The 23,060-nt window shown below is 41.3% G+C and overlaps 1 protein-coding gene across 3 annotated transcripts in view; it reads right to left on the reverse strand.

Annotated features, from left to right (window-relative positions):
- The window catches only part of EPHA6 (EPH receptor A6), a 506,479-nt gene that overhangs the window by 158,473 nt on the left and 324,946 nt on the right, over positions 1–23,060 (reverse strand). For all 3 annotated transcript variants that reach the window (XM_063126817.1, XM_063126816.1, XM_063126818.1), the window contains exon 6: positions 2,030–2,154. In XM_063126817.1, coding sequence (XP_062982887.1) covers positions 2,030–2,154 — 125 coding nt within the window. The remainder of the gene's footprint in view (positions 1–2,029; positions 2,155–23,060) is intronic.

Raw genomic sequence — 23,060 nt, forward strand, 5'->3', positions numbered from 1 at the left:
CTATCCATCAAATTATGCAAAGATAATTTTTTCAGTGATACAACTCCGTGACGGCAGAAACAACAACCCTGTGTTCCACTAGAGTAAAGCCTAGTAAAAGAGTACTATGTGAGAAAAGTTCTTCTGTTCACACAAGACTTTTCACAAGCTCTTTCTCATTCAAGATATCTGTATAGCCCACTCAAATATATATGATACAGCACGTGTCTTCTTTTTTCACTGTGTTTCTCATTGCCTAGTGCAACCCCTGATATAATATGGTACTGAACTTATAGAGGCCTTGCTCACTTTTGCACAACAGTTCATGGAATAGCACTGATATATTTGCTCTTTTCACACATGGTTCTTTGCATTTTGCATAGTTCTTTGCACAGTTCTGATTGCATTTTTCTAAGCTTATTGTAACACATATAAGCACAATGCTCAGGATATAGTAGAAATTTCCAATAATCTCTCTTTACTGGAAAGCATTCCCAAATACTCCCAGTTTATGCACCTATAACACATCTTTAAAAACCCGGCAGACTTTCGTGGTATAGCAAATCTATGTTATGGAATCATATATTTACATGAAAATATCTTCTCAATTATAAGTGTACTACTGTTAATTTGATATAATATGCTTGAATAGGTGTCATACCTGCCTTTAACAGAAATAATAATGGCAATTTTACTTAGAGACCTTTCAAAGCCAGGTCTGTTATTAAGACAAGTGCAGTTTGTACAAGGTCACTGCAAATACAAGATGTATCAACTGAGTCAAATATCTACTATAACATAAAAGTTTTTATGAGCAGCAGGTGAATTCCTGCAAAAGACTATAAAGCTATTAACTGCTCAGTAAGGAATACATAATAATAGGCTGTTAACTCAACTGCTCTGACAAGAACAGGGGGGAAAGGACACTTTAAAATCATTAGCAAGTCCTGCAAAAACAAAGATATTCTATACACTATGATTTTGAGTCAACAATGTTTTTGAGTCAAAAATACTCAATAGTTTGGATCCTAAGATAAAGTTAAGGAAATTCATGAAAGGAAAGTTTCCCATCCCCTTCTACCCCTGCAGTTACATGTACCCCTGAAAAAGCCTCTCTGTAGGGTTGGGGGCCCTCCTGAACAATGTGGGATGGGCCACAGAAGGTTGGCTAGGGGGAAGTTGGGACAAAAAGCCTTCCTTCTGTGACATTCCATAGAGAGGGAGGTCGGAAACTTTCCTCAAATTACCTTTCATCCTATTTTAGGATCTAAACAATGTTGTGCTCTATATCAGTGTATGTTGCTGTACAACTGCTTGTTGTAATTCTTCTTTTTATACAAGAGACAGTTGCACAAAAGGGCTATGGTTATTCTTGGTGTACACATGCACATTTCTTTTGCTCTGTTATTGAATATGGTAAAATGTTTTTTTGCAAATACTTGAAACAATACAAAAATCACCAAAAGCTGTTTACCAGAGCACTAGTAGGATAATTGAATGCATCATGGGCAATAATGTGGCTATTATATAATCTTTAAGACTCAAGCAGATAAACTATTGGCAATCTGCAGCCTTAGGACTAAGAGTAAATACAAAGCCCAATACTCATGGTTCTTCATTGTGTAACAGCCTCCAGAAAATATTCAGATTCCAGTCCAAGGAAACCCTGATAGGCTGCTAATTCTCCACCCACCCCACATGACATTTGGCCTATGGTGAAGTAGTCATGCAAACATTTCTCCAAACATTTAGATCACATTTGAGGTGATCACTACCCATGTGATGAATGTCTGCTATTTTATTGCCAACCACAATACGAGCCCATCCAATCTGTATACAACCACTTCACTATGTGCAAAACCCAGGCTAAAAAGATAACAGGCCAATGATAGGAAAAGTGGCCGTGTAAATGGGCCCTAGCACATTAAAGGTCCAATTATTTTAGGTGGAACAAGAAATAAATGCCTATAGGCTATTCTGTGAATTGATCTACAAAAAATGTTACAGCATTATGCTTTGAGGGTTTTATTTCATTTTAGTCAAGACCTACTTTCTCATAGTACTTGATCTCGTAGTCCAGAATGGCTCCATTAGGAAAATCAGGCTCTTGCCATGAGAGGGCAATGCTGTTTTGGGAAGCCCAGTCCTTCCTGACCATACCTATCAAGGAGGGTGCTGAAAAGGAAAAGGATAACTATAGGTTAAAGACAATGCAACATATTTAGACTATGAGAAGGATGTTGTCCAATAACATGATCGATGGATCGATCATATTGGCAGTTTGAAGAGACTAGAACATGGAGATAGTGTAGAACTATGTATAGTAAGTTTATTGTTAAAATTGGATCCACTCCAGAAACATGTACTGTAATAGGTGTGCGTGTGACTATACACATTACTGTGTTTGATAATTTCAATGCCTAAAGTAAGCTTGTTATACTTCATTTTGCAGTTAAATTATTGCAATGAACTGATCAAAAAATAATGGATTCCAACCCTTCTGGAACTTTGTCAGATGTTGCAGCAAGTTACATCTCTTCATGCTTTAGAACCATTTTAAATGTCACCAACAGCATATTAAGAAGTACACAGTTAGGTATAGGAGATGTGAAAAAGGACTCAGGCTTTATTTGAGATATGCACCCTGATCTAGAGATACAGACTTATATTTCCTAATTCATTCCAGATGAGGAATCAGTTATAAAGGACACACAGAACAGCTTCCTCCATTAGAATGTGTGCACACTGGAGATCCTGTACCATCATGAAAAATTATACCTTAAACACTAAATGAATCAAACACCAATTGATTCTTAACCATCATGTGCATTTCATATTTATCACTTAAGATACAATATATGAAAATCTTTCAGCATTTATTCATGTGTGCCATTTCTGAAATGTTAGAGTATTCATTGTGGAAAGGCATTGGTGACAAAAACAACTTTGCATTTATATACTGCTTGTTGAGTGTGTTCATATACATTATAAATGTATAAATAAATAAAACAAAAGGAGGGCCTTCTCTGCTGTGGCACCCCGGCTGTGGAATGAGCTCCCTAAGGAGGTTCGCTTGGCACCTACATTATATGCTTTTAGACGCCAGGTGAAGACCTTTTTATTCTCCCAGCATTTTAACAGTCTATAAATAAATTTTAACTTGATGTTTTAAATTTGTAATTTTGCATTGCTGCTGTTTTTATCTGGTTGAGCTTTTATATTGTATTTTATTTTATGGTTGTATACTGTTGTTTTATACTTTGAATGTTTTTAATTTTTGTGAACCGCCCAGAGAGCTCTGGCTATTGGGCGGTATAGAAATGTAATAAATAAATAAATAAATAAATAAACACAGCACTAGGCCACTTAGTTACAAAAATTATAATAATTAGAGGTACAATTGTGCCAATTGGTTTACAATTATAAACAGTTAGTCAGGACTAGCAGTATCTACTGGTCTTGAGAGTATCTACACATTCTATTCTGGGAAGGGTGAGCTGAAAAAATCAGAGAGATTATCTCACCGTTAACCCACTAATAAAGGAGGCTATTTTGCCTTTATTTTGACCAGTATACCACTGTAAGAAATTGTTAATTTAGGAACTGTTATTTTGCAACATCATCAATTATTGTAAGTTGTTACTGTACATGTTAGGTCTACAGGAGTACTTGATGAAAACTTTATAGAGTTGAAACAGAAATACACCAGGCTTCTGTAGACATAACTGAGATAGTTGTTTTGAAATCCCGATAGTTTATAATTGTAAACCAATTGAACCAATTGTATCTCTAATTGCTATAAATTTTGTAACTAACTGGCCTAGTGCTATGTTGTAGGTCTCTAGCACCTGGGGTGTTTGTATTGATATATAAATAAATAAATCAGCCATCACATTTTAGTGCCATATTAGCAAATACAAATCTTTAAAATAAAACGCAGTTGCTTTTTAGAAACTATCTATGTTGAATGTATTTTGTTGCCATATGAGATTGCAATACACTTGTACTTTTTATTAAATTGTACTTTAGAAATTTTGTAAGTTGCCTGGAGTGGTGCTTTTGCACCAGATCAGGTGTGTGGTGGCTCTGAGATCCTAGTGATATAGGGCAGGATATAAATGTTTTAAATAAATAAATAAATGCTTTGCACGCAAAAGGTTCCAGCTTGAATCTCTGGCATCTCTAGGTAGGACTGGGAAAGACCTTTGAGTTGGTCTGCATGATCAAGCAGCCCACTGTGACTTATTTAAGCCACAGCGGTGTCAGTTCTCCCAGTCCTTCAGGCAATCACACATTCTGGCAAACTGTCATGGGACACTGAAGTCAGTGATACTTTTCTATTGTAGGAAATTTCATAGCAAAAGCTTAATGTTACATGCTTCAGAAATCACATAGCTGATGGTCAGTAGCTATTGGCTGCAAGACAATTCTAATCGTTACAATCATGACTGAGACCCTCATCAACGTGGTTTCCCTGTTGCCATCTTCATGGTTCCGAACACAAGGGAAGGGTCAATCCATACATGAGTTCCAAACCTGGACAAGGAATGGGGATGATTCCTAGCATGATCCCTCAGGCAATCAAAGGGGCAAATTCTTGAATGGCCTAAACAAAACCACACCTTCAGAGAGTTAGTCCAGCTTTAAAACTTTGTTTGGTAACTTCAGGCTACATGGTCAAGTCCTATCAAGACCAAGGGAGGGGTAAACTCACAGACGTAGGGAGTCCTGTCCCATCACTTTCGCATTGGCACCTCCAAGGCCAGATCTACACCAAGCAGGATAAAACACTTTGAAAATGTTTTGAAAATCGTATATGGAGTGTGTCATGGGCCCCAACAGTTGTCAAAACTGTTATAAACTGTTTTAAAGCAGTAGTGTAGATGCTGGCTGAGATGCATGAATCTAGGCAGAGGAATGTTAAAAAGACAGTTGGTACACTGAGCTGACAACAAACAAAGACACACAATCCACAGCAAACAAGACTTCAGTTCTATGAAAAGTTTCACAGTACTTTTCACAGCAAGTCTTTAGCAATCCAAAGTTCCAAGTAGGAGAGTGTATGTGCAGAGTCCCTCCAGAGCCCCAGACGATGATGAATCCGAACAGAGAGGGCTTCAAGCAATTCAGATGAGATGTTCCTAGCAAAGGCTCCTCACCTTTGCATCAACTTAAAAGGGAAGGCATGACAGTAAGACACCTCCTCTGGACCACCTGACAGGCAAGGGCATTTGGCTTTTCAGCAAAGCCCCTGCCTGAACAGGGCATCATTGCTCAGCCCTCCAGGATGATGCTACAGCCTGGGTGACCTTTCTGCAAACTCCTCCCCAACTCTGTTGGATTCTCACAGAGAGCTTCTTCTTTCTAAGGCAGGGATTAGGGTGACTACCCCTGGCTCTGCTCTGAGAACACTGACAGTGATAACCTCACACAGATTCTGACATTCTACAGGCCGAATAGGCCCAAACCCATCCAGACTACTTGTAATTAAATCTTAGCTATCACTGCAGTGCTGAAACTAGGGATGTGCACGGACCCCCCAATCCGCTTCGTGGCCCGATCCGGAAAATCTGGATTGGGCCCGATCCGCTTCGCGCTGCTCCGCCCGTCTCCGTCACTATATGGACGGCGGTGGCGGTGCAAGAGAAACCACCCACTCACCCCGCCCCCTTACCTTCCTCCATTGTGGGATTCAATTGAGGCCCCGGTTGAAGCCGGAAGAGGCCTCGGCCTTCACTTCCAGCTTCAACTGGGGCCTCAATTGAAGCTGGCAACGGAGGAAGGTAAGCATCCCTCCTCCCTGCTCCCTTACCTGACGCCGACGCCGCTGCATGGATGGAGGCGGCGGCAGGTACGCCAGGCCCCCGCCCCCATCCCAGCCCCCGCCCCCTTGCCTTCCTCCATCGCGGGATTCAATTGAGGCCCCGGTTCCGGCTTCAACCGGGGCCTCAATTGAAGCCGGCGACGGAGGAAGGTAAGTGTCCCTCCTCCCTGCTCCTTTACCTGGTGCTGCCGCCGCTGCATGGATGGCGGCGCCGGCAGCACCAGATTAGTCCCCCTCCCCCCCACTTACCTTCAGGCGAAGCTCCGGATTGAGGCGATCCTCTTCGCCTCGATCCGCAGCCCCCCTGACTCTCTTCGCCTCCACCTTAAGGGTAGGCGAAGCCCCCCGCTCTGCTCCTGCTTCTCTGGTTCGAGGAGAAGCGGAGCACATCCCTAGCTGAAACTGTCCCCTAACAGGTGGACTATGGCTTGTTATCTCAGGTGAACCTAGAGGCTGTGGGTTATGCAAGGTTTATACAACTCTATTAACACTGGCATGCACAAGGGATGTGCCTGGTGTGCCCAGGCACGCTCTAATGTTTGGGGTTGCCTCAATTTGTCTCAGATTGGGGGCTTTTAAGGAGGGCGGGAAGAGCGGTGAATTCTAGTGGTTTCCCCACCCCGCCCCTGCCAGGAAGGTCAATAATCCTATTTGCAGGTGAGGGATGGAGCTACTGCTACCAGCCTGCTCGTTCTCTCAGTCAACCAGCCACTCTTACCCTTGCCTGCCCGGCAGCTCTTGCCTTGTGCCCCAGCCACATATGGAGCTCACAAGAGTTAGCTGGACCTCTCGTGATAGTTGGAGCACAAGGTGAGAGCAGCAGCGGCTGCACCAGCAGGAGGAAACCTGAAAGAGAGAGAGAGAGGCGCTGTGTATCTTCTTTCCTCTCTGCTTCCTCTGCCACAAGCCAGAAAGACTGGGAGAGAAAAGTGAAAAGGCGGAAGAATTGCAATGCCAGGCCTTTCCTGGCTGAAGAGAATTCTTCAATGTCTTTCTGCATCCAGCTTCAGGTTTGCAACAGCACAGGAATGCTAAAATAATGCCCCAGCTTATTTTAGGTAAATATGATGCCCCCTTTTTTCAAGTAAATATGATGTAGTAACCAGCAAGCGGTTGTTTTCCTAGATATGGTGTGTCTGAGTGTGTATCTTGTGCCACCTTAAAAATAGAGTTGTAGCACAATCCTAAATGTGTCTATTCAGAAGTAAGCCCTACTGAGAACAATGGGACTTACTTTGAGGTAAATGTGCATAGAATTTCAGCCTGAAAAAGAGGGTAGAGAAAAAGCAGGAGAAGGGGATAACGATGAAGCCACTGCAGAAATAGAATAGACAACTGTGGGCTTTTTAACCCACAGTTAAACACTATATTAAGTACAGCAATGATTAGTGTCCCTAAACATACATAGAGTGCCTCTCCTTCAGTCATGCATAACTGCATTTCAGTCCTAATCAAATAACCACAACAGTGAACCAGCTAGGTTTTCCATGGGAAAGCTCTGTACATGGTGACAAATACTTACTTTAAATTTTAATTAATACGTATATTATCCTTTCCTATAATAAAATGGTACTTACTCCTAAGTAAGCATGTTCAGCAACAGGGCAGCAGAGGGAAATCCTATTTTATTTCTTTAGTTATGCTAGTGTGACGTGAGATAAAGCATAATCCTATGCATGTTTAGACAGAAAAAAATCCTACAACTCCAAGAATCCCCTAGCCAGCATGGCTGGCTGGAGCATGCTGAGTGTTGCATGACTTTTTCTTTCCAAACATGCATAAGATTGCACCTTAAGTGGGTTTAAAATGTGAAACTCGACATATATTTGGAATCTTTTTAAAATATATATTATTACTCTAGCATCAGGAATGTAGCAGTTGTGCAGTGTGGAAGGTATACTGTGCTTTCCCCTCCTCCATTCCAATTGGGGCCTTAGGCGCACACCCTAATGAAATGAGCTGTGCACACCTATGACTATTGCAATTGCCCAACTCTGAAACTGTTCTAAATTTTAGACACAGAGCGTCTCTACATTAAAGAAAAAACTCACATTCTTACCAAGGTTTTTTTCCTCGGGTCTTTAGATGGTGAGCAACAGCGACTCTGTTATTTGTAATTGAAAACTTCTCCTCTGGGCAATGTTCCGTAAAGTTAAATGAAAGAGCACCATCTAATGGCAGAAACAATCCCATGCTTATTTTAAATACTCCATTATCTCGATTGTTTTTTTTTTGGTGAGATTAGAGGGGGAAAGGGTGGAGACTTATTCCTTCACTGGCTAATTAACCCTCCCCCTGAAAATCCCACAACACAGTAGGGTTTAGTTAATTGGTGCCAATGGGAACTTTTTTTTTAAAGTTCATAGCCAAATGGAGGAATTTTGGGGGGTAGATCGTGGCTGGGGAGGGAAGGGATAAACTTCACACACACACACGAATGCTGTATAACAACAAACCCTCCCCTTCAACTGTGATTAATTAAGTAAAACAACAAATACATTAAGTATAATATGTAGCTAGGCCCTTGGGCAGAGACAAAAACCTAGGAGCTTAACCTTGCAACAAGCCCAGATGCCACTGGTGTCCTACACCCCACCCCCCCATATACACAGGCAACCATATTATCATACCTAATAACAATCTATTAGGGGCTTATTCCTCTGCTCATCCTCCAACAAAATATATGCCATTGCTTGTCAACAATGCCCTTTTGCTTTTTATATAGAACAAGTATATTGCAAGAGAACCAATAGACACGTATCCAACATAAAGGCATTTAAAGTCAGCATTTAAAAATGAACGGGAGAACATTTCAGTCTTCTAGGATTTCCTGACTGCAAGATTTCAAAGGGAGGTGCCAGTGTGAAACTGCTGCACTAGAATTTATACAAATAAACTGATTCTATTTCATTCAGATTTCCTTGTATCTCTTGGTTCCCCCCCCCCACTACATCTGATGAATTAGTATAAGGACAGCGATTTAGAAAGATAGTACTATTAGAAACTGCTGTTATGAATGAGTACTTCTGTTCTTATCATGTAAACATTTGGGTTCTACTTAGAAATGTCACACCCATTGCTATTCTTCCATTTCATGACCTTTTGGTTCCACTGTTTACAAATTTGTTCGCTTCTGTATGTATACAAGCTTCTATGCATATCTGCCAAGTAAGGATAAGACTTTGTGCATCTGATGAAGTGGGCTCATACTTATACTTCAATAATCTGTTAGTCTTTAAGGTGCCACAAGATTATTTGTGGTTTTTGCTGCAACAGACTAACACGACTACCCCTCTGGAATTTGTTACCTTGCTGTAGCCATCTGCCAACTCACAATTCTCCAATTACTTTTGAGAATGCCATCTGGAATTGTCAAAGGCCTTGCCAAAGTCACATTATATACACTGCATTCCCCTTATCCATCAAACCAATTACCCTGTCAAGGAAGGGAATGAGATATAGTTAGTGATTTTTCCTGCTCCGCCTTCCTCAAGTGCTGGGAAGTTCAGAGCAGTCTTTAAAGGTGTAAAAGCAGTGGAAAACTACAGTATCTGATCCTTTAGAAAAGTACAGGTTGGACAGGCATTTATTGTCATGCATAGCAAACACAAACAGTCCTACTAGCAAAGAAATGTTTTTATTTGTACCTCCACCATCAATCCCACTGCTAGTTTAGAAAAATCTGGAATAATCTCCACAAAATTAAATTTTTAATCCCTTCACTCTTCTCTACAAATGCCCAATCTGCCCATTTAAAATATTTTTAAAAAATTATACATCTGTTAGCGCTTTTGTGTGTGTGATTTTTTTTTTACATTTATTTAAAGATGTTCTTTCCCCCACCCAAACATATATAAATTTGAACCCTCATGACATCCCCCTTCTAATGTGCTGCAAAAGTTTTCCCAAGCATCACAGCTAAATGTGTATACAAATAAAAGTTTTACGTTGTTTTCAGCGCAATTGAAAACTTCCCCTATTACCATATTCCTTTCCGATCCTTAACCCATCAATTTTTTAAAAAAATGTTCAATGGAACTTACTCTAGGACCTACTAAGTCTAGGTTATTGTACTTAGGGTAAAGAAGCCTTAGTAAATTTAAGTGCTTCACAAATAAAAGTGATGATGATGATGATGATGATGATGATAAAGATGATGAGGATTTCATTATTTTTTTCTGTCACAGGGCCATGTGTACCCTAGCTGAAACTTCATGATAAGGCTACATGTGAGCCTTTCCCCCCAGCATGATTTATTCCACCTCATTTTAAAGGGATGTTTTCAAAGGGTTTGGGGATTTGTTGCTGGATGAAGGAATTAATATGCATATAATTTCCCATGACTTCCTTTTTAAAAGTACCATTGTCTCAAGTTTCACCTATCTCTCTAGATCTTTGCAATATGAATGTAGCAGCTCTGAGATATCTTAAAATATTACTATCAGTACTGCAGGGTGTAGTTCACTTGACAGGACCTGCTTGCTGATCGAGGTTATATAACTAAAAGATCATGTATCTAACATTAGTTACTCCCTAGCACATATAGTTTTTCATTCATAGGTGCATTATTAGAAAAGTAACCAGGGATTTCTCCATATCCTGAAATACATTATTTTGAGAAGAGTGAGAAATAAAATTCATATTAGTGAATAAAAGTATGGCATTTGGAAGAGGATAATTGATCTGGATTGATGTGGGAAGTAAGCATATTTGATATTATTATAAGACATGAGATTTATTCAAAGCACAGTGATCTGGTTCGCATGATCAAAAGAAGCCTCCAGAGGCTTGTTTATATTGGTGGTAATGGGTTATTTGAGGATTGTTTCTCCATCAACCAAGCCATGCAGCTGGGTTCAGATGACATGAAAAGCTGTGCCTGGATGGGATATTAGGCTAATGGTGCCTGATACATGCCACCAATTTAAACCAGCAACACTGAAGTAAACAAGGTTTAATTGTGTGAACTGTCCCAGTATAGACCAACAACATTGTGAGAAGAGAACATTCAAAGTCAGCACTGGTGTGAAGTGTTGGTATGGTTGGGCACCTGTCGAGGGCCTACATCCCACCAGGGCCCTAATGATAAGAGCACCCTGGACTTCCTCTTCCTCTTCACCATTGCAATCTGCTTGTTTGCCTGACTCACTGGGGCCATATGACTCACTTAGGATGACCATATGAAAAGGAGGATAGGGCTCCTGTATCTTTTAACGGTTGCATAGAAAAGGGCATTTCAGCAGGTGTCATTTGTATGCATGCAGCACTTGGTGAAATTCCCTCTTCATCACAACAGTTAAAATTGCAGGAGCCCTGCCCTCTTTTGTATCTGGCTAGTATAGCTAGAGTATAGCTACGTAGTAAGAAAAATGGTTTGGGTATGTTATGGGCAGTCAACAAGGTGGGCTTTTTTAATGGTTTTATTCCCAGATAGGAAGTTCTTGATTATTTATTTCTACAATCATTTTTTAAAACCATAATACTAAAATATTTTGTGCATGTGCACGTATGTGTAAGAGAGAGCAAGAGAGAGAACTTGTTTCCTTTATAAGTACGTATAGATGGGAGAAGATGAAAGGTAATTGTTGGCATAAATAAATATTACCAAACATTATTAATTATAAAATATATTATACATTCCATATATTTGTGCACTCCAAGTTTGCAAGTGAGGTTATTAGAAGAAATGTATACTTTCACTGCTGCCAGAAAACAGTATTATTCTTATACGAAATGCCTCAACCTTGATTTCTATAACTTGATTACAATGTCTATGAAGTTTGACAGTAAGTATAACGTTATCTCATATACGGCAATAAATAAGAGTCTAAGGTCATTCACAATCTTGAGCTAAGAAAAATGCTATTTCAGAGAGCTGCTGCAAAACTATTTATTTCATTTGTTATTTTGAAAAGTCTGCAAGGAAAAGTAATAAGATTTTTTTGGTTAATTTTTTTTTTTTAGCAAGGGAACTCAAAATACTGGGGCACTATACATCAAACATGCCCTGATCCAAGGCACAAGAGCTCCAATGCACACTATGCCCAGAATATTTTCCCAATTCATTTCAATGGAAGGAGCTGATCACAGTGCACATTTCACAGAAAAATGAATGGTACCTATACTTGTGGGGGTACACACAGATCTCTCGACCAATTCAAAAAGATGGCAATCCATGGTACCATTCATACTTTAATTGGATGCATATTACACTCTAGAATAAATAATGAAGATGTCCATTTATTTAAAAATACCTTAGCAAGAATATTCCTGACTTGTGATAGTATAACACTGGTTGTGGAGGAAATACCATTTTGCTATACTTTTTAACCACTGGAAATTTGAATTTCGTAGCATCAATAAAATCCTGTCAATAGGAAATGTGAAAGATGGAGAAGCTGACAATGAAATTCTCCATTTTGAGAATTAGCCCTCATCTGTCACAGCCAGTTTCACAGTCTCGTTTGACGAAGATGAAAAGGTTAAATAGAGTTTCGTGTCATCAGCATACTGATGACAACACACTCCAAAACTCTGGATATAGGTCATCGTACAGGGTGACCAAGGTTGTTTCTATGCCAAAACCTGGCCTGAACCCTGACTTAAATGGATCCAAAATCATCCAAATGGTCTCATCCAGGAGCATCTGGAACTAGTTGACAACCACCAGCTTATCTACCTTGCTCAGGAAAGAAACACTTGCCTCTGGCCTAAAGTTATTGCGATTTTCTGGGTCCAGAAAGGGTTTTTTCAGGAGTGGTCTCACCACTGCCTCCTTCAGGCAGTCTCACAAAGAGGGATTGATCACCTCTCTGGCCTATGAACCTGTCCTAGCACCTTATAAATGCCATTGAGTTGTACCAACTAAAACTAATCTGAGAAAACTGGACATGGCTGTGCTGTGGATTTACTGCTGTAACACTGGAGTCCAAGTCCCAGCAGATGCAAAAGATTTTTATCTTGGAAGTGCCTAGCAAATGTATTACAGCAGGCCTCAGATGGATCCAGAGTATCCATATGGCCAGCATGTAAAAAGCCTCACATGACTCTGAAAAGTTCCACTAGGGGCTCATAGAGGATTCAACAGAGGCAGGAAGATATTATTTGTCACCCTCAATGCCCCTGAATATACCAGTGTTCAATTGCATCCTGTAGGAGTTTTTCCCTATCTGCACTCAAGACATGTTGTATTTTGTTTAATCACTCTCAGCTCTGAAGTATGCCATAGAGCCAGCCATACCAGTTCCATTCCTGCAAACATATCAACCACCTGGCTCATCTCTGCATTCCACAGATCAACCAGGGTTTTGACATGAGAGCATTCAGATCTATTAGCGTCTGTGGAGGATAGGTCCCCCACAGAGGGAAAAAACTGCTGTAAGTCAAAAGCTCAGCAGACAATGATCTGACTTTGACAAATGGGGTGATTCAATGTCCCCCACCTTCAGATCACCAACTACATGCCCAGCTGAAAAACAAGACTTGAGAGTATGTCCTGCTACATGCTTTCTGCCAATGACATGTTGGGACACTCCCATGATTGTCATGGAGACCATGAATCCTGAGCTGTCTTTGACAAGGTAACCTCGACAGTATGTTGACATACCCCAGAATCAACAGTCTGGGGGATCTCAAGAATATACCTTAGACCACCTCTGCCAGCTCATGTAAGGAGACTGTTGGGCAGTGGGTTGGGTGGTACACCACCAGACTCCCCAATCTGGCCCACTGGCCATCAACGGCTGGGCCAAATTTTCTCACCTGCCCTATATGATGTCTTTCTCTCTTGCTTTGCACTAAATAGCCATGTCAGATCCTGTCAGGTAACAGCCATCCCAGGAGACAAACACAGATTGGCAATCTGCCTGGGAGATTTTCTTCGCTTTTCAGCTCTGGCGAGTGATGGTGGTTTCTCTCGCAGCAGAAAGAAGCAAAAACTGGGGATGTTATGGGGATCTGATATTGAGCAAAATCCAATAGACTCTCCCTTGCTCGGCCTGCTGGACTGGTGTCCAGATACTTTGCCGGCCACCTGCCTGCCTCTGCTCACCATTCGAGCCTCTGCTCAGCCCAGCGAGCTCCTGGCTGGCACTAGGCAATCACCTAGTAGTCCAGTCACACCTCTAATCTTGCATGAATGGTGGCTTTACAGCCACCATTTGCATAAAAGACCTTTATGCAAAATGGTGGTTTACTAAGGGGATGGGCGGCCGCACAATGCTTGCTGGGTTGTTCAACAGCTCGTGCACAGTGGCAAATAGAGGGAGGGAGGCAGGCAGCCAGGCAGCCAGCAGGGGTTTGGTGCAGACTGAGGAGAGTCCATCCATCCCTTGCAAAACCAGCCAAAACACTGCCTAGGGCAGGGCCAGAGAGATGGTAAGTTGGCTCACCTGGCCAGTGTGATGTCTTGATTGTCATTTTGTTGCTCTAGGCTCAGTCATGCACTCATCTACCAGCAGTCTGCAATGATACTATTCATGAAGGATTATACATTGTGATATATATTTCTGAATGTGTAATTTATTCTGACTCTTGTAAAACCATCACATTGTGCTTCCTTAGGTTAAGGGGAAATCACATTGCCTTACCGGGGCTTTGCTTCCTCCTTGTCTTGTGCAATTGTGGGCTGAATTACATGGGTGGAGAGGGCCAAACTCATGGTCTATAATTGAAAATTTCCCCTTCTCTTGGTGCATGTAGCCTTGAATGGGTCAGCAACCTGTAGTATGTGTTTTGTAGTGCAACTTTGGCTGCACATGGTAGGAAATCCTGTGATATTTCAAAAGAATCAGGATATCCATATATTTTATGTATTATATTTTATTTAGTGTCGTTCCCCGCCTCAATCCAGAGGAAGAGGCAGGTAATAAATAATTTTATTATTATTATTATTGTTATCCAGGGATTTCTTTAGAATGGAATAACCAAGGGAAGGTGCCAGAGACATGCAGGAGGTTGACATTGTCGTCAAAAAACCTGAAAACTTCCGTGAGTGGCCAGGAACGAGCGTGCCTTATTTCACTTGTGTGAAGACCTCATTCAGTTCCTATTTATCTCAATCAGTTGCATCAGAACACGTTGGGTAACAAAATGAGGAAGAAATCAAGCCAATCTAATCCACTTGACCTTGTAATGAGGGCAATAGAATAGGACCGGAAAAACTAATGGGATTACATACTCAGGTTGAAGCTGCACACCTGGACTTCCCCTCATCCACACTGTTGAGTGTAGGGGACCAATATATGGACAGTGCTGTCCTAGTGGACAGCTACAACCATCTGTTGGTATAGTACATGTGGTACACATTCATGGCATGATAACCCAGATGCTTGATGATTAACTTCTGAAGGACAAATTCACCTGGAAGCCTATTCTATGCATAGATCATGCATACTGTTATCAGGGCATCCATAAATATGTGTGATTTTTAAAATATATATAATACACTATAGATTCTGGATGTAATTTTGTAAAAGTAATCACTGAGTTCAGTTATATTGTAATAACTAACTGAGGAAAAGATTTGTCATTAGGCTTCATCTACAACAATGGAAATTCTGACATGCTAAAAGAAAGTAAGTCTACTGAATAATCAAGTAATGCCAAATTAATTTAAAATGGCTTGCTTATATGCAAAAAGTCATGTAGTTGCACAAATTAATAAATAAGCTTGCCAAACATTCACCCACCCCAAATATTTATTTTAAAGTTCTTTATCTCCATCTACCATATTAAGCTTGGTGTAGTGAAGACATGCAACAACCTAGGAAAGGGCTGATTTGCTAATTGAAAAGCCATTTTCTTGCCCAGTGTTCATGATTAGAAACTATTAAAGAATTTTAGTCAAAGGTTTGTCTTCTGGTGACTAATGAATGCTAATGAATTTCATATGGATAAATACTACATGCATTTCTGAAGTGATAGCTCTGATAATGACCAGAGATAAGAATACGTTTCCTGTATCCAGCGAAGGCATAGCTTTACAACTTATGGATATGATTAATGAACAGATTTAGTAGATGTTCGCACCTTGAGGCTGGGTATTCAGCTTATGTAAAACAATAAATACATCAGAGTCTGGCTATTAGTTACCAGTTGCTGCAACTACATTTGGAAACATTCACCATCTTGCTGATGGCATAATTAGCACAGAATTATAGGATCAAATAGCTTGCTTACAAATGGTCTCATTCGAACCAGGCAGGAAATATTTTAGGTAGACACTTACTTCAGGCAAATGATCATTTTCCTGACCTATACTCCCTCTAGAATCATTGAGTTGACTGTGCAGTAACCTGCCCTTTATTCAAAAACTCTTAGTTGGGTCTGTTTCCTTTTTACTATTTACTGGGCATTTTTCCTTCTCACCTCATCTTCTGGGAGACAAAATTCATATATCACAAATTCAAGACAAAAATCAACATTTTGGAGTTTCTTTTAATGTTTTTTAAACAATGTGTTTCTGACTACAGTCAAAAGCAATAGTACAGGCCTTATAGGGCCCTTCCAACTCTACTATTCTATGATTCTAGGATCAGAAGAAAACCGTGTGGGAGATCACTTGCCCTCCTCAGAGCATGTGTGAAGGTCTCCTTCTCCAAGTGAAGGGGTGTAAGCACTTTCTCCCTAGCCTAAGGTTTAGAACAGCCTTCTCTAACACCAGCCAGCATGGCCAATGCTCAAGGATTCTGGGAGTAATAGTCCAAAACATTGGGAGGACACCAGGTTGGAGAAGGCTGCTCTAGAGTGTTCTGAAGACTGCTCTGTGAGGTCACAGATCACATTCAAAATGATTATAGGTGTTGCTTTAGCTGACCTGAGATTCAGGCACCACTAATTAACATCTTATTTGCTCACTTAACTGACTGACTTTAGTTAGAGGAAAAAGTAATCACAAGTAATATACAGAGTGGCTTAGGCATAAAAGTGAATCTCACCTCCTTCCTCATTACCTATTGCTTTTTCTTTCTTTTTTTTACAAATAATCACTTAAAAACTGCTTAGACCCTTCAAATCTGTAGTATTGAAAGTACAGTATTTCCTTTTTATTATGTATAATTTAAATCATCCTGTATTTGTAGGTATTTGTAGACCTTCCTTTTTCAAACTACACTCCTTCAATGTAATTTTTATTATAGTTCATAGCTAGAAAAAAACCTACATGACTTGGAAAATTTTCATTATCACATGACAACAGCCCAAAGCATTTTCTGGAGGTTAACTTTCAATACTCCAAAATTTGTAGAATGCTTGAAACATTGATGTAAAATTATGTTCTAGATGCCTCATGATGACTTATTTTTAATAAACCCAATGGCACCTGAAGTATCATCACCAGAAAAACAGTTAACATTGTACTGAATTAAAAATGACCTGAAAGTCATTGTGTTCCTATGAAGAGACTTATTACTTAATAAGTCTTGCACTATGCACGGAGGTGGCACGTAAATAATGAAATCTTGATTCACCACTTATATTCTGCACTATATAAAACAAAGTTTATCCAGACACACTACAGGGATAAAAAATGTATTTTAAAAAATAACTAAATAACACTAAAATCTTACATACTTTTGGAATGATTGAGGTACTAGGTAGGACTATTTTAAGTCCTTCTGTTTACTAAACCACTTCACCATAAACCGCAACATAGTCACTATAAAGTAGTGCTATTAAAGCTACTTCAAAAGAAAAGCCACTCCCATTAAAAAGAATAGAGACTGTGAACTGCCCTTGTATCTTTTGGACAGCAGTTTTGAAAATGCATTTCTACTACCACCACCACTATTTTAAGATTTCAAGTTTCAGTTTTTTTCTTTTTAGACCCAATGAGTTACTTTCCAAAACATTATTTAAATGTGATGTAATATTTCCTATATTATTAGGTGCATTAGTTGTCTGGACTGCTTCTGAAAATAATAATACTCGGTGCTGTTTGAAAAGGGAGAAATATTAGGACTGCGAAGAGCAAGAAACTCAGTATTTTGGGCTCCACCAGTTATCAGAGCTCCAATAAAACATGAAAAGAAGAATCCAGCTTGGATGTTTGTTAGTAGGTGAGTGCATAGAATTTTATTGTCGTTATTACTGCTTTGGATCCTGTATTGATGCTATGGATAAGAGTCCTGTTCACATTAGACCACTTTGGGAAACACATGTTCTACCTCAGATTTAGAAAACCCACAGCTTTGAATGTCTCCCCATTGATATACTGGTGGAATCAAAAAATGGCGAGACCTTTTTTATGTACATTCAGAAGTGAATGAAATGTGCATTTTTTTTTAAAAAAAAGGGAATGCAGGCAGAATTGGATGAATTCTGCAGGCATAGTAGCCCCTTCTGAGAGAATGAAGCTAGCTAAATTACAGATAGATAGGTACAATGTCTGTTGTGCAATTGCAGCCTTTATAGTTTGAGGTTTTTTAAAAACAGGGAACCTTCTATAACGGTCTTTTTATTTTTATTTCTGAGCATAATTATCTGAAATTTGCAGGCATAGTATCCCCTTCTGAGAGGATGAAGCCTGCCAAGTTTCAGGCATTCAGGTGCAGGGTTTTTTGTTTTGGGAAGAACTGATCATCTCACTTTTACCTCTGCCTCTCCTCCCAAACTGCCTTAGGGGCAACACAAGCATTGCCAAACTACTGCTTCATGGCTCAATGCGTTACCACAGTGTGCAAAGTCAGCAGGCCAGGGAGTGCTCTCAGGGAGCCCATCAAGATTGCTGGTTAGTGCCCTAAGGGACAGGGCCTTGGGGCAAACTGGAGAGAGATCCTTCTCACTGTGGTCCACTAGTTGGCTATAAATTCTGACCCATGCTTGTGACTTCTTCACTCAGTACTGGAGATTTCTCCCACCATCCATCACTCCCTGAAGCAATTTAATTTTGCTATGCCCAGAAGTCAGTCTCTAGTTGATAGGACTGAGGAGGAGTTTTATCTGAAAATGTGGTCAGGCAGTGCAGGGTTTTTGCTTTCTCCATAGCAAGTTGTGTAATGTTAAGTTAGAAAGAGGTCATATATTAAAAATGTAGCAAATAGCAAGTATTTTTCTTTGATATATTATTGTTGTCACAACTTTGGGTGTAAGCACTGGAGGCATTTGGCTGGATTTGTTTTAAGGGAAGCAGGATTGGTCTCTCTGTTTCCCCACATGAGGATCTCCTTGATCTTGAGGGATGTTGCTGCAATGCCCTGCCCAGCTTGGCAAGCCAGCCACACACTCAGGACTATGAAGGACTCATTAGAATGGCTTACACCATGGTGGGCCCCAAAAGCTCCTGCATCTCCTCAAATATGTGCCCAGCAGACAGGCCATATCAGCGGCATCAGCCAGCATATGAGTTGTCCAATAACCGAATCCATATCCTCTTTGCCCATCAAAATCTATTCAGCTGTAAACAATAAAAAAATGTGGCCAATTATTTAAACCATACAAGTCTGAGTGTAAGTTATTGCCTCCCTCCCCCTGCACCCCATGCCATTGCCTACACAAAAATATTTTTACAATGAGACAATGACTTCTGAAGTGCTGGATCTGTAGAAGGTTATATTTAAGCTGTTTTCTGAAATGTTTCTAGCTACAAACATGCCAAGTCTAAATTTGAACATCTTTTCTGGCTGTGTTTAATATAATGTATGAATTATCAAGCAGTCCGAAGCTGGAGTTATATAAGACAGCTTCATGAATGGAAAACAAATACTTAGTACTAGACCATAAAGCTCTCTTAAGCGGATTGGGGGGAAAAGCACTTGCAATGAGACTCCTAGCAGAGTCATAAGCAGTTAAGTCAGTATTTCTCAAATTTTTGAATTTACCCTGCCCCCAAACCTATTTAAGTATCTTTGGGCTCCCGACTTTGTACCATTGTACCAATAATCTCTCCCACAGGTAAATGTGGAGAAATCATTGTATACAGTTGTGCAAATACAAGCTGCTGACCACTGTGGGGATCTGTGAATAAAGGAAGTAATCCAACAATGGCAATAAAAGAGAAATAGAGCAGGTAATCTCTGATCCCTTCCTAAAGCCATGTACTAGGAAACGTAAGAACAGAGCAGGAGTTTTTCTCTGCAAATAAGATTGGAATCATGGAATAGTAATGGTACAGGATGCTTCCACAAATCCAATGTGAAGCAATCTACCCAGGTCTTTGCTGGAAGGGGAGGAAGGTACTAACATTGCACCTGTCTCTTCTAGGTGTCCTACACCCTGAATACAGGGCCACCCCATAGTCCGAGAACCATTGTGTTAAATAGTATTTTGGAGGCTTCATAACTACTGAGGATCTTTTTTTACACTTGTTATTTCATTCTTTTCTTGGTACCAGGCACGTTCTTCCTTTGTTTCACTTTATAAGAAGGATGCAAATTATACCAAACTTAATACTTCCATCCTCACGTTTTCATCCAGTCTCTTTGCATAGTGTAGGGTGAGAAATAACGAGATGAGACACTTATATGGGATTAAATATGGGCCACATTTATTAAAGATCTGCAAGAGAAGTGAAGGCCTAAGCAGGCATCATTGTTTGGCCAAGCCTCAGGCCATTGTATAGGATCGGGCGAACCATTCACAGCCCATGAAGTGGCACTTATCACTTCGCCACCTCACAGGCTTACCCCTCTTGGGGTAGGGAGGCCTTCCGGTGTCACCCCACCCATGCCGCTGGGCTCTGAGCGGGTGAGGAGGGTTGGCCTCAAAGGTAAGCCTTATCCCCCAACTGGTGCTGCTGGGCTCCCAGTTGTGGGCCTCGGAATTACCAATCACCAACAATAGCACCTGTGAATGCTCACCAATAGAAAACCAAGGGACTTGCTAGACTATGCCGGATAAGCCGGCAGGGAGGCGGGGCGACGGCACGCTAATTTTAGTGCGCGCCACCCCGCCTCCTAGACTGCCGACACGCAGGGACTCCGGAAGCCCTGCAGCGTCGGCCATTTTTTTGTTGTTGTTAAAGGGGCCACGTGCGGCCCAAAAACTCCGGAGAAGGTAAGGGTTTTTTTTTTAAAAAAAATTAAGGCCCCCTGCCCATCCCATCTCCCCCCTCCCAATGCCTGATGACCCCCTCCCCCCTCGCTCGCCCATCCTCCCCCCCGTGCCCGATGCCTGGCCTCCCCTCGCCCCTGTGCCATCCCCGATGCCCGGCTGCCTTTCCCTCGCCCCATGTGCCATCCCCGATGCCCGGCTGCCTTTCCCTCGCCCCATGTGCCATTCCCGATGCCCGGCTGCCTTTCCCTCTCCTGCCGGGTCCGGCTTTCCCCCTGCCCCTCTCTCCCCCCCGGGATCCCCCCTCCGGCCCGATGGGCACAGCACTCGTATGAGCGCTGTGCCCAGTCTGTGGCTTTTCCCAGCTACTCGTGAGTAAGCGAGTAGCCCAAAAAGCCACGGACCCTGCTAGACCTTCCGCAGCCCCGGCCTCAGGCCAGGGCTGCGGAAAAGGCCGCCATAAGCGACTTCACTTATGGCACGTTAAGGCAGGCTTCAGTGCGGCCTGGGCCCAGATTCCCCTTTGCATCATCTGGACGCACAGCAGATGCTGTGTCTAGCAATGCCCCAAGTTCCAGATGCAGGCCAGGGAGGGCCGGGCTGAGCTGTAAGAAGCCTCGCAATCCCCTCCCCAACTGGTGGCACCATATGGAGGCCCGCCAATGGCGATCCTCTGCACCTCGCCTAGCTCACCCCCACCCGCAACTTGCCACCCCTCACAGGCAAGCCGAGCATGGGTGGGGGCATTTCTCTTCTGACATGAAATAAATAGGTGTCATTGTCTCTGAAATGTCTACAATATGTGCTGCATAATGCACATTAGTTGTTTCCTTTCTTAATTAGGGGAAATATTTTCTCCTTTTATTTGCAGACCTTTCCCTCCCATGAATATTCTTTCCTTCTTAAGACTGTTACAGCTTCTTTACTTTACATTTATCCCTTCTATTTCCTGTGAGTTAAAGAGAGAACTCTGAGGAAAGAAAGAGACAAAACCTTCCTGGAATGAAGCCACAGTCACTAAACCAGTTTCCAGTGCCCTGAAATATGTCAAACAATAATTATGAAAGTGTTTGGGGATGTGTAGAGTGGTTTTTGTCCCAACTGTTTAACACTGAATCAGTTACTGTCACAACAAGAATAATTTAGTGTCTCTAAGTTTCCATAGACCTTTAACTAATATCATGATCACCTTGCTTTTATTATGAACGAGCAGATATTCCCAGCATTGCTCAGGTCCCCAAATAACATTAATCTGCTTCCCTCCGCTTGTCACTGATGCTGCTCCTCTCCACTCTCTCAAGGAGTAGCTTAACTGAGGAGCGGAGGGAAGCAGCTCGCAGTGGATGCAGGCAGCTCAGGGCAAGGCATGCTGGGAAGTGTAGCTGTTTCAGAGATCTTGGGCGATCACCCACATGGCTGCACATGATCCCCCGAGATCTCTGAAACATCTACACCTCCCAGCATGCCTTCAGCAGTCCGCAGTCGGCCCTGTCCTCTGAGAGGTGCTTCCTCAACAGCTGCTGGGAGTTGTAGGCATGCTGGGAGTAATAAGAGTCAGTTTAGGATTTGTTTTATTTTTTTAAAAAAATAGTTAAACTGCAAAAATTCAGGTTTTTGGATTTGTTTTTGTTACATTGTACAGGAAGACCTATCAATGTCCCAAATTTCAAGTTTGTAGCTCATCTAGAAGTGGGTAAAATTTCTGGACATACAAACCCACACACATACATTCAGCTTTATATAGAGAGATTTTGGAAAACCTGTGGTGGATTTTTTGTAGCTGCTTGACCAACCTACTACTCCATAATCTTTGATTTCAGATGCATACTCAAAATTCACTACAAATCCAAGCACATTAACTCTCTTTGATTAGTAAATATATATTTTACATATAGAAGGAGCATCAACATTTTTATAACCAGCGTCAAAAACAAAATACAAAGAAATGAAAAGCCTGGACCCTAGCAAAGGAAGTATGGAAACACAATAAATGAAAATGAAAAGTAAGATTTTGAGGTCAACAAAGCAGTCATCTCTCTTTGTAGCCAGCAGGATAGCAGATTTATTCTTTTAACATGATGTTCTGGAACTGACAATTGCTTCTGGCGAAGGAGGCTTTTAGTTCCTCCCTCCATGCATAGTCCAGGTGGCACTCCAGCAGCAAGTAGACTCAAGCATGCTTTCTAATCTCTAATCATTTTCTGTGAACTACAGCGGCATACCAAGCAAACCATGACATCCTTTTCCAACTATATCAATGTGCATTCTT

The sequence above is a fragment of the Elgaria multicarinata genome, chromosome 5, assembly GCF_023053635.1.
Source record: "Elgaria multicarinata webbii isolate HBS135686 ecotype San Diego chromosome 5, rElgMul1.1.pri, whole genome shotgun sequence".
In the NCBI taxonomy this organism is placed as follows: domain Eukaryota; kingdom Metazoa; phylum Chordata; class Lepidosauria; order Squamata; family Anguidae; genus Elgaria; species Elgaria multicarinata.